General features: G+C 44.0%; 1 protein-coding gene across 2 annotated transcripts in view; it reads right to left on the bottom strand.

Annotated features, from left to right (window-relative positions):
- Nucleotides 1-12,734, bottom strand: part of COMTD1 (catechol-O-methyltransferase domain containing 1) — a 52,769-nt gene that overhangs the window by 13,253 nt on the left and 26,782 nt on the right. The window contains exon 6 of one of the 2 annotated variants that reach the window (XM_033942291.1): nucleotides 8,661-8,794. The exons of the other annotated variant lie outside the window; for it this stretch is intronic. Within the exon in view, the coding sequence (XP_033798182.1) occupies nucleotides 8,661-8,794 (134 nt within the window). The remainder of the gene's footprint in view (nucleotides 1-8,660; nucleotides 8,795-12,734) is intronic. 2 annotated transcript variants of the gene reach the window in all.

The following is a 12,734-nucleotide window of genomic DNA, read 5'->3' as shown; positions in this document are numbered from 1 at the left end:
TGCCATCAACAGGTTGGAGATGGAATGGTTAAGTTTTGCTGCTTGCGTTGCCAGAAGGTTATCAAACATCTTTTTGTGCTGAGTGCCCTTGAGTGGAGGGAAGGCAAAAGGGTTCGGAGTTCTTCTTTGTCTTGAGGTGAGCATCTGGTTTAGGCGGTTGTTTAGATAGGGGGGGGGGGGGGGCGGAGCTGTTTAATGCTTTGAATAATAGACAGTAGAATTTGAATTGAATTCATGCTTGCATAGGTAGCCAGTGAGAGTCTAGGAAGGCTGTTGTAATATGATTATATTTTCTCAGGGAGTAGATCAGTCTGAGGGCAGTGTTTTGTATAGTCTGAAGTTGTTTTATCATGTTGGCAGAACAAGGTAGATAGAGGGAATTGCAATAGTCCAGTAGACCTAAGACTAGGTCTACTGATGATGTCATCAGGGACGTGTCAGAGTAAATCAGGGCATTAGAAGGACCCGAAGCAGCATGTGAAGACTACTGTACACGCCGCTTGAATCGCCGGGTTCGTAGTCGGGTCCGCGGGAAGGGGGGGGCGGCAAGGACTCTATCCGAGTAAATAAAAAACTCTGGGAAGAACGGCAGAGACCGGCCCTGTACTAACTTCTGTGGATAGGGGGAGCAGGAAGAGGTGCTGATGGACAGGGGGAGGGAAATGAAGGGAGGCCTACTGCTGGACAGGGGGAGCAGGAAGAGGTGCTGATGGACAGGGGGGGGAAATGAAGGGAGGCCTACTGCTGGACAGAGGGAGCAGGAAGAGGTGATGATGGACAGGGGGGAAAAAAGGAAGGGAGGCCTATTTCTGGACAGGGGGAGCAGGAAGAGGTGCTGATGGACAGGGGGGGAAATGAAGGGAGGCCTACTGCTGGACAAGGGGAGCAGGAAAAGGTGCTGATGGACAGGGGGGAGGTAAAACAAAGGGAGAAGGGCTGCTGCTGGATAAGGGGAGCAGTGAAGGGGTGGTGGTGGACACAGGGGAGGTAAAAAGAAGGAAGAATGGACAGGAAAAAGCGGCTAAGGAGACAGAGAAAGAAATAAAGACAGACACACACACACATATATTCTAGCACCCGTTAACGGGCTATAAAGCTAGTATATTACATATAGATAGAACAAAGCAGGCATAAGAAATCTTTCAATCCTTAACAAGGAATCTTTCAATCCCTGTTATGCCTGTTTTGTTTCATGTATATGTTATATATGTATCATTGACTATATTGTTCAAATAAATTGATTGTCCCTGAAGTTGATTGACTGTGTCCCTTTCCCACTTCTTTTTGATTTATACTTTCACACATGGGGTTGTGTTTTTTCCCTTGTAATGTGGGATACAAACAAAGCATGGTAAACATACTATTATATATTCAAGCATAGCTTGGCAAACAGAGTATATAAGACAAGCGTGGCTAACCTAGTATGACATGACAGTATGACACTTAAGATGGTAAAACCTAATAAATGAAAATCTTCTAGCTGCCCAAGCCTAGTAAGGACATTGGGAATTGGCAATGCCCCATATTGCCTGCCTCCGAATCTGGGTATTCCTATATATACGAATTATAAATATATATATTATTATTATTTTTTTTTTTTTAAAGTTGATTTTTATTAGAGAACTAGCTGATGCCCCGGCGTTGCACGGGTATTTAATTATAGCAATAACACTGTAAATGGATTCAAATAAAGATACTTTATAGTGGTGAATGAATGCAAGTCTCACTGGAATTAGCAATCTCTTAAACTGAAAAGGAAGATCTGTTGGAATAAGTGGCAGCCAAAAGTTTCAGTATTGATTTAAACAACTCAATATGTGGAAACTCAGGTTGAAAAGAAACTCCATGCAGTTTTATCCCGGTTCAGAATGGAACCTGTGTGCCTAGTTCAGCATATGTGAGTACTCATGTAATGTAATAACATTATGAACTGGGGTGCATGAAGGAAACAGTTACAAACACAGTTAGAACATACAAACTCTATATGTATGGTGTCCGTGGTAAAATAGAAAAGATGTCCCTAGTGGTTATAGTGTCATATAAAGTGTTTTATAGTTGGAATTACTGTGAGAATGGCAGCTTTTTACATCCTTTCCATTGACATGAATGGGTGAAATAAGATTTTCTGTTTGTAGCTCCGCCCACGTGTGCAGGTGGGCCGCGAGACCCCCAGAACATATCACCCCAGGTAGTGAGGGATCTGCATACCAAGTTTCGTTCAAATCGGTCAAGCCATGTTTGATTTACTGTGAGAATGGCAGCTGTTTACATTTTTTCCATTGACATGAATGGGTGAAATCTGATTTTCTGTTTGTAGCTCCGCCCACGTGTGCAGGTGGGCCGCGAGACCCCCCAGAACATATCACCTCAGGTAGTGAGGGATCTGCATACCAAGTTTCGTTCAAATCGGTCAAGCCATGTTTGATTTACTGTGAGAATGGCAGCTGTTTACATTTTTTCCATTGACATGAATGGGTGAAATCTGATGTTCTGTTTGTAGCTCCGCCCATGTGTGCAGGTGGGCCACAAGACCCCCAGAACATATCACCCCAGGTAGTTGGAATTACTGTGAGAATGGCAGCTTTTTACATTTTATCCATTGACATGAATGGGTGAAATCTGATTATGTTTGTAGCTCCGCCCACATGTGCAGGTGGGCCGCGAGACCCCCAGAACATATCACCCCAGGTAGTGAGGGATCTGCATACCAAGTTTCGTTCAAATCGGTCAAGCCGTTTTTGAATTACTGTGAGAATGGCAGCTTTTTACATTTTTTCCATTGACATGAATGGGTGAAATCTGATTTTATGTTTGTAGCTCCGCCCACGTGTGCAGGTGGGCCGCGAGACCCCCAGAACATATCATCCCAGGTAGTGAGGGATCTGCATACCAAGTTTCGTTCAAATCGGTCAAGCTGTTTTTGCGTGATCGCGGCACATACACACATACATACACACATACATACCTCCGATTTTATATATATATAGATTCAACAAAACAATTGAATAACACAAGGATTACATAGACATTCCGGTTCCATAAACAAGCTTTTGAAAAACACAAGGCTACCCCTATTCCATCAGCTCATCTATCAGAACCCAGATCTATAATAGAAACCCCCTCCATACCTTATCCCTTTATGAACTACAACTCTCCTCTCCTCTCACCACCTCACATGGATTAAAAACTGGCTGGAGCATAGGAAACAGAGAATGGGGGAAAGCGGAAAATACTCGGACTGGAAGAGCGTCACCAGTGGGGTGCCGCAGGGCTCAGTGCTTGGACCCGTGCTCTTTAACATATTTATAAATGATTTGGACATAGGTACGACGAGCTATGGAACTCTCTCCCTCAATTCTTACGGGATGAAACCCACTTAGCCAAATTCAAAACTAATCTTAAAACTTTTCTATTTCAAGATGCCTTTAATAAATCCTAATCTCTTTTAACCACTTACTTATTACCTTTATACCAAAAGTCCTACTTCTTCCTACCAAAAGTCCTACTTCTTGCTTTTCTCATTTCAATCTTTCTTGAGGATACCACTCATACCAAGCACCCTTGTCCTTATGTTCATTCCTCCCCTCTATCCCATTTCTTTTTATCTTATGTAACTTTTTCCCTCCTTCTTCTTTTAACCCCACAGTCACGTCTGTCTGTATATGTCTAATATGTTTTACCAATATATTTCTACACCCCTATAACTAGTTTTTACTCTTATTTTAAAAAAATTTATTTTTATTGTTAACCGGTCAGATATTTATTTTATGATCGGGATATCAAAAACCAATAAACTTGAAACTTGAAACTAGTAAAGACACAGCGGGATTGCGAAGATCTGCAATGTGACATAATCAAGCTCGAGGAATGGGCATAGACATGGCAGATGAGGTACAACGTGGATAAGTGTAAATTGATGCATGTCGGTAACAAAAATCTCATGCACGAATACAGGATGTCCGGGGTGGTATTTGGAGAGACCTCCCAGGAAAGGGACTTGGGAGTTCTGATCGACAAGTCAATGAAGCCGTCCACACAATGTGTGGCAGCAGCAAAAAGGGCAAACAGAATGCTAGGAATGATAAAGAAGGGGATCACAAACAGATCAGAGAAGGTTATCATGCCGCTGTACCGGGCCATAGTACGCCCTCACCTGGAATACTGCGTCTAGCATTGGTCGCTGTACATGAAGAAGGACACGGTACTACTCGAAAGGGTCCAGAGAAGAGCAACTAAGATGGTTAAGGGGCTGGAGGAGCTGCCGTACAGCGAAAGATTAGATAAATTGGGCCTCTTCTCTCTCAAACAGAGGAGATTGAGAGGGGGCATGATCGAAACATTCAAGGTACTGAAGGGGATAGACTTAGTAGATATGGACAGGTTGTTCACCCTCTCCAAGGTAGGGAGAACAAGAGGGCACTCTCTAAAGTTGGAAAGGGGATAGATTCCGTACAAACGTAAGGAAGTTCTTCTTCACCAGAGACTGGTAGAAAGCTGGAACGCTCTTCCAGAGGCTGTTATAGGGGAAAACACCCTCCAAGGATTCAAGACAAAGTTAGACAAGTTTCTGCTGAACAAGAACGTGCGCTGGTAGGGCTAGTCTCAGTTAGGGTGCTGGTCTTAGACCAGAGGGCCGCCGCGTGAGCGGACTGCTGGGCATGATGGAACACTGGTCTGACTCAGCAATGGCAATTCTTATGTTCTTATGTAAAGATGTAGGATGAAAACAAAATGAGATACCAAAAGGCTGGTCGGCGACCAGGTGAATAGGCAATGAGCAGGAAACAAAGCAATGAAAAAGTTAAGTGTGAGCAAGCTGCACTGTCCAACTGACGTATTTGTCCCAGATTTGGTGATACAGCCCTGCGTCATAAAACTATGAAGATATAAGTTTAGACATTTGATGCAAATAACTCAATTTACGTTGCTCCCAAAGTAGACTGTGCATTGGGAAAAAGACTCAAATTCCTTTATATTTTTAATGAAACATATCCAAAGGACAGTAGGTGCAAAATCATTCAGATATGTTAGAAAATCTTTTTATAGGTACCTCTTTCCAAAATAAATTGATGTAGATAATGTTCTAGGCCATTTACCTAGGTAAAATGACTTGACTAACCTTGCCCTCCATGGCCTGGTTAAAAGTATGTAGGGGTTTTTATAGCAGACATACTTACAAATGTTTGAACTGAAAAAGAGGCATTCCTAAAGGTAAATTTACGTGGGAGAGAGCACATTAAGGACTCCTTTTACAAAACTGCGTTAGGGCCTTAATGCGCGGAATAGCATGCGCTAAAATGCCGCGTGCACTAGCCGCTACCGCCTCCTCTTGAGTAGGCTGTAGTTTTTCGGGTAGCGCACACTAATCTGGTGGGTGCACTAAAAACGCTAGCGCACCGTTGTAAAAGTGCAATTCTGTTAAAATGCAAAAATAAATAACACATACCTTTCTTAAAACAAGCACATTCTAATCATTAAAAATAATTAAATAAAATAATTTTTTCTACCTTTGTGGACATTTTTCTAATTGTGTTGGTTCCAGTCTGTTGCACTTTTTGTATTGTTCTCTTAAATTTCTCCAGGACTGCTTTTCCATTTCTTCTCTCTTTTCTTGTCTTTTTCCCCTCCCTTCTCTATAGCTGCCTTTTTCAGTTTCTTTTCTCACTTTTCTGTTTCTATATACACCCACATATGATTTTTACCCCTTATTCTTCCTTTCACCCTCTAGTCTAGTTTTCATTTCACCTCTTATCTACCTACCAGCTTTTCTCATATTCTTTTCAACCTCTGTCCAGCAATCCCATTGCCCCCTCTGTCTTCTTTCTTTTCTCACATTTCATATTCCCCTCCTCAGTTCCCCATTTCCATCTTTTGTACTCATCTACTCTATACTGCCTCTCATTCACTCACCAGCCCCAGCTCCATCTCTGTTTCTCCTTCCTTCCTTTGTTTCCAGGACATTCTTCTATAAATCATATCCTATTGCCTCTCTTTCACTATCTTTTTAACCCTGTTGCACCCTCACTCAATCCTTTGGGAGAACCATCCCATTCTCATATTCTCCCCAACCCTTTTCAATGCCTCTCACCCTCTTTCCATTCTTCCAGATCATTCACACCATGTCTGAACATTTCCCCATACTTCATCCCTGTCCTTTTACCCCCACTCATACTCACCATACTCACCAATTGCCAAGTACTCATCCCATCCATAATTCCCAGCTCTGTTCCCCAACGTTCTACCATTCAATCACCAAGTCCCATCCATCTTCTGCTTTGTTCCCCTTCTCCCCCTTTATTCCATCCATCTTCTGTTCTGTTCTTCTTCTCTCCCCATTCCCATCCATCTTGTGCTTTGTTATTCTTCTTTCCTCCAAACCTAGCCATCTTCTGCTTTGTTCCTCTTTACCCTCCCAGACCCATTCATCTTCTGCTCTTTCCAGGGTCTCCTGCCCATTTGATAGTTCTTCTTTCTCCATGTCCACTGTCATTCCAGGTTCCTATCTGTCCTGCACCTCCCCTTTGTGTCCCTGTTCCTCCCCCTATCCAACTTCTCCCCCTTTCTTCCCTTTCTCCTGCACCCTGGGGCCAGCATCTTATTATCTCTCCTCTGCCACCCTCCCCATGCTATAACATCTCTCTCTCTCTCAAAGTGTGTTGGTTCTACCACAGAAAGGCTGCATATCAGATCATGAACCTTTACCTCTCTATCACTCCTTTCCCAAGTCCAGCATCTCTACTACTCTCTTCCTTACACATCCATATGATCTCTCTTTTCTCACCTCCATTCACTTATCCCTCAACCCAGCATCTCTCTTTCCCCCTTCTCCTGTGAGTTCAGTATTTCTCCGTCTCACTCCTATCCTCCCATCTGAGCTCTTATCCTTCTCCCCCCCCCTCCCCACAGACACCCAAGGTCTGGCATCTCTCTCCTTCTCTTCTCTTCTCTTCCCTTCCCTTCCCCCCATGGTCTGGCATCCATCTCCTTCCCTTTACCTCCCTTCCCTCCTCCCCCCAATTGTCTGGCATCTGTCTTTTTCCCTTCCCTTTCCCCTGTGGTCTGGCATTTCTCTCCTTCCCTGCCCCCAATTGTCTGGCATCCGTTTTCTTCCTCTATCATAGTTTGATATCTCTGTCCTGCTCTTTCCCCTCCTCCCTATCAAGGTTCTGACATTTCTATCCTTCACTTTCCCCCTCTCCTCTACCATGATCTGGCATTTCTCTCCTCTCCTTTCCACAGTCTGGCATCTCTCTTCCCTCCTTCCCTTCCCTTCTCTTGTCTAGCATATTTCTCTCCTTCCCTTCATTCCTTTCCTTTCCTTCCCTTCCCCCAATCATGTTCTGACATCTTTTTCCCTTCTCCCTGGCATCTCTCTCTCATCATTTCCTTCCCTGATCTGGCATCCCTCTCTCTCTCTTTCCTTCCCTCTCCCCCTACTGTGATCTGATATCTCTATCCTTTCCTTCCACCTTTTCCCATTCTTGTGGTCTGCCATCTCTCTCCTCTCTTTCGCTTCCCTGGTATCGCTCTCTCTCATTTCCTTTACCCCCTCTCCCTTACTATGGTCTGGCATTTTTCCCTTCCTGTCCCCTGGAGATCTGACATCTCTTTCTTTCCCTTTCCTCTCACTCTCTGTTGTTTAGCATCTCTCAACTACCTTCCCCCGTGATTTACCCTCCCCATCATTTGTGAGGTGATGCATCTCTCTTCCATCCCCTCCATGCTCCTCTCACTCTTCTTTCGCTCAGCAGTGCTGCACTCTTTCAATCTTCAGTAAACGCATTGTCTTTGGCGGCCCCATAACTACACTAATATTCTATTACAGAACCTGGGTGCTCAGATGCCATCACAAAATCAGCCCTCACAATAATTGGAAGTTCTTTTTCCAGTTTTCTATCCAGCTCTGTTACCTCAGGGACAGAGTTTTGGCCCAGACTTCCAGTGTGTGACACATTCAGATGTCTGCCTGTATCCACCCTTAACCTGGCACTGGATATGAATATAAGGAATCCCTGCTTTCTGAGGCTGTTGGCCTACATGGTTTCCCCAGTCCTCATTGGTTCACGGAGCAGATATTTTTATTAGAAACCAAACCCTGAACGTTTGCATTGTATTCCATAGATTCACCATTGAGACGTTGAGCTAGCTCCGCAAATAGAAACTTAGACTTAGCTCATGCCTTTCTCTGTAGTTGAAATGAACTATTTTCAGCTACTGTTGCCAGAGAGCTTACAATATAATTCTGTTCCTGAGGCAACTGAGGATTAAGCAACTTGCTCAAGATCACAAGCAGCAGCAATGGGATCTGAACCAGGCTGTCCTGTTTCTCTTCTTTCTAGTCTTACTAATCAAAGAGAACAGATATGATTATCTGAAAAAGAATTTGTTGGTTAGGAAAGGTAAACTAAGATAAATCTCTTACTTTTCTCTGGGTATTGGAGTCATAGGATGATATGGTGGCCAAGGTCACAGAGAGTTATAGAGAGAGAGGTGCCTTAAATTACAACCCATGACTTCTCCTGGATGGTAATTAAATATTCTAATCTGTAGAATACATCTCCTAAAAGGGCCTGAGCATGGGTAGCTGATTGCTGATTGTATATAGGCCACTGGGCTATGGACACTTACTATAGACAGTTACTCATGTTTCTTATACTTACATTATCAATAGCTATAATTCCCCCTTTCCTCACAAGACGAAGACATTTTTCATAGTACTCAATGTAACTTTTTTTGTCAGCATCTATAAATGCAAAGTCATAGGTCCCAGCTTCTCCAGCTGCCAGCAACTCATCTGCACAAGAAATTAAGGTATTAATCTCCTGAACTTTCAAATTAACCCTATTGTGACAAAACCTGATCTTTACAGTCTCTCATTCCAATGCCAAAAAGCATAAAGTTGTAATAATTTACAGACTTTGGATGAATAAAGAAAAATTGGAGGGGCATAATAAAAAAGCCCCGTCTAAGTCCCCTTTTGGCCTAAGGCCCTAAACGTTGAAAGTAGAAGCAGGGAAAATGTCCATTATAAAAAAAAACGTCCAAAAGGAGGGTTTTTTTGTTAGAATGGCCTGCCTCTACGTTCAGCTGTTTAAGCGCCCAGACCACCTCTACTTCTAAACTTACACCATATCATCAACCTAAAAAAAAGCCTAAGTCTCAAATGCCCACAACAAGGGCTTTTAGGCGAAGGAGGAGACAGTTCTTCGCCTAAAAGCTGAATTCTGTAACCGGTGTCTGTCAAAAATAACACTGGTTACAGAATCCACCTCCCCCAACACCATCAGGGCAGGAGGGAGCTCAAGACCTCCTGCCCCGGCGAGCCGCGACCCCCCCCCACAACAATTGGGGCAAGAGGGAGCCCAAGCCCTCCTGCCCTGGCGAACCCCCTACTCCCCACCCCACTAAGATATGGGCATGAGGGATCCCAGGCCCTCTTGCCCTTGATGCACCCCCCTCCCAGATGGCCCCCCAAACCCCCGATTGGCCCACCCGCCGACCAATGAGACCCCCCCGCCAATCCCTCGACCTCCACGTCCCCAATCCACATCCCCGTACCTGTAGAAGTTGGTCGGACAGACAGGTGCCAAGCCTGTCCATCCGGCAGGCCAGCCATCCCTCGAATGGCTGGCCTTAGGGCCTGATTGGCCCAGGTGGCTCAAACCCCACCCACAGGTGGGGCCTCAGGGGCCTGGGCCAATCGGAATCGGCCCAGTAGCCTTAGGCCCTTCCTGTGGGCAGGACTTTAGGCACATGGGCCATCAAAAAAGTTGCTCGCATGCTTGCTACATCTGACAACTTCCTGCTTTTGGAGAGGTGGTGTCGGAATCACACTAGCAGTTTGCACTGCAGTGTGCTTTGGGAGAAGGTATTGAGATCGGACTAGGACTGGACCGTGCAGAAGAGAGTACTTTGGATTGTTTAGCCTTTCCACGTATCTTTCACTCTAGGACTAGCAGGGACCCCTGAGGAAGACTCGTTTGTCGAAACACGGACCGTGTTGAGTCCAATGTTCCTAGCGGACTAGGTCCTTAAGGTGTTTATGTGGATTGCTACATATTTATGCATTTTTAATAAAGTCCATTTCAGGAACATCGTCTCTCCACAGGGTTTCTTTGGTTTCTCTTGGACTTTTTTTCCTCTGTGGAATCTTCGGGTCAATTTTTTTTTGTTTAGCTTCCTGTAAATACCAATATCTTCAGTTTGTCCTGTAAAACAGTCACAAAATTGCTGGCATGCATCACCACCAGGATAATTAGCTACGCACAGAGTTCTACTATGACCACTCAGTAGATAGGACTTTTCAGTCTTGTAATTTATATTATTATATCGTTTAGCTTTACACAAGAACATGGTGTGGTATACAATATTAAAGTGGATTAAGGTGTTTTGTGAGCCTAGGCAAACGGGTAAAAGAGATTCTGAGGAAACCTTTATCTCAGTGCAGGTTGTCTGCAAATGTACTTTCCCTGACCTAGCCCTTCAACTTCCCAGCTACCAAATCTAAATCTGCTGCTTGACTCCACATTTTATAAAAAAACAAAACTTGACTTAGGGGGTTACGATTAAGATGTGTTATATTATCACTAATCTGGGCTATTTTAGCACAGGTCGCATTTTAAACAATGAGACCTAGGGCTCCTTTTACTAAGGTGCACTAGTGGTTTTAGCATGCGCTTAGTGCGCGCTACAATGCCGCACGCACTAGAGCTGATAATTCCTCCCCCCACTTAGATTCTTGCCTAGGCCTAGCTACTTCCATATTTTCCACCACAATAGCTGGAGGAGTCTCCAATATTAATAATAGCAAAGAATTTCTGTATTTTGATCTTTGGAAATTTTGGGGAAAATTCTACAAATGGAGCCTAAATTTAGGCGCCCTACCAATCCCTAATATAATTAAGAAACACCGTTTATAACAGCAAAAAACATTAAAGTTAAAGCACCTACCAGTGCCTAAAAATATCAATGCCGGAATTGTGCCTCCTTAGGCGCTTTAGGCCTTCTAACACAACTGTGGGCATAGCTAACACTAAAAGTGGCATTAGGTGGCCTAAAGCACCCACGTAGTGCGATTCATAACAAAGATAGGCACCGGAAATATAGTCCTGGAAAACCCTGGCCTACATTTCTGGTGCCTGTCTTTCCCAGAGATCCGATTCTGTATACACATCATTGCGTTATTGATACGCAATCGGCAGCCATTTATACCAATAGCTCTGTATAGAGATTCTGGGCCTTTGGGTTTAATGTTTAAATATTGACCCAGTTGGTTTCTGGTGGTATATATTATTAAATGGAACAAGTGTAAAGAAAGGTGCTACATTGTAGAAACAAGCCAGATGCTAAATATAGGATTAATTTAAACTAAACTAAACCGTAAGCTTATATACTGCATCTTGACTGGGTTACTAGACAACTGGACGCCGGAGAGTCACTGGACGTGGTATATTTGGACTTCAGTAAAGCATTTGATAGCGTCCCTCATCGAAGATTACTGAACAAGCTGAAATCGATGGGATTAGGAGACATTCTAACTACATGGGTTGGGGATTGGCTGAGCGGTAGACTTCAGAAGGTGGTGATGAACGGTACCCCATCCGAAGCATCGTACGTGATCAGTGGAGTGCCGTAGGGCTCGGTCCTGGGCCCGATTCTATTTAACTTATTCATAAGAGATATGACGCAAGGACTTAGAGGAAGGGTATCACTGTTCGCCGACGACGCCAAACTTTGCAACATAGTAGGCAAAAGCTTATTACCTGATAATATGACACACGACCTACTGTTGCTGGAACAATGGTCAACTACTTGGCAGCTAGGCTTCAATGCTAAAAAATGCAAGATAATGCACCTGAGTAAGAGAAACCCGCGTAGAACTTATGTACTAAATGGTGAGACCTTGGTTAGGACCATGGCGGAACGCGACCTAGGGGTGATCATTAGTGAGGACATGAAGGTTGCCAATCAAGTGGAGAAGGCTTCCTCCAGGGCAAGACAAATGATGGGGTGTATCCGCAGAGGTTTCGTCAGCAGGAGACCTGAAGTTATGATGCCGTTGTACAGAGCCATGGTGAGGCCTCACTTGGAGTACTGTGTTCAGTTTTGGAGACCACACTACTGAAAGGACGTGCTGAGGATCGAATCGGTTCAGCGAACGGCCACCAGGATGGTCTTGGGGCTCAAGGATCTCATGTATGAAGAAAGATTTAAAAAATTGCGGCTGTACTCACTTGAGGAAAGAAGAGAACGAGGAGATATGATTGAAACATATAAGTACATCACGGGACGCATCGAGTCAGAAGATGATATCTTCTGGCTCAAGGGACCCTCGACCACCAGAGGGCATCCGCTGAAAATCAGGGGAGGGAAGTTTCATGGCGACTCCAGGAAGTACTTCTTCACCGAAAGAGTAGTGGATCATTGGAACAAACTCCCACTCCAGGTGATAAAGGCCAGCAGCGTGACGGATTTTAAGAGAAAATGGGATATTCACGTGGGATCTTTAAGGGAGTAAATTCAGGGGAGGGGATACTTGGAATGGGCAGACTTGGTGGGCTATAGCCCTTTTCTGCTGCTTTTTTCTATGTTTCTATCTTCTCTATACAGATAGAGCTCAGCACGATTTACAAAAAATATAAAGAAAGGAAAATATAATAAGAATTAGTGATTGTTTAGAGAGCACCGAAATTTACATTTTTGTAAATAGCCAAGTTTTCAGATGTCATATCATA

The sequence above is a fragment of the Geotrypetes seraphini genome, chromosome 4, assembly GCF_902459505.1.
Source record: "Geotrypetes seraphini chromosome 4, aGeoSer1.1, whole genome shotgun sequence".
NCBI classification, from domain to species: domain Eukaryota; kingdom Metazoa; phylum Chordata; class Amphibia; order Gymnophiona; family Dermophiidae; genus Geotrypetes; species Geotrypetes seraphini.
Note: the sequence above shows the minus strand (reverse complement) of the source record. Positions and strands in the feature narration are given on the sequence as shown.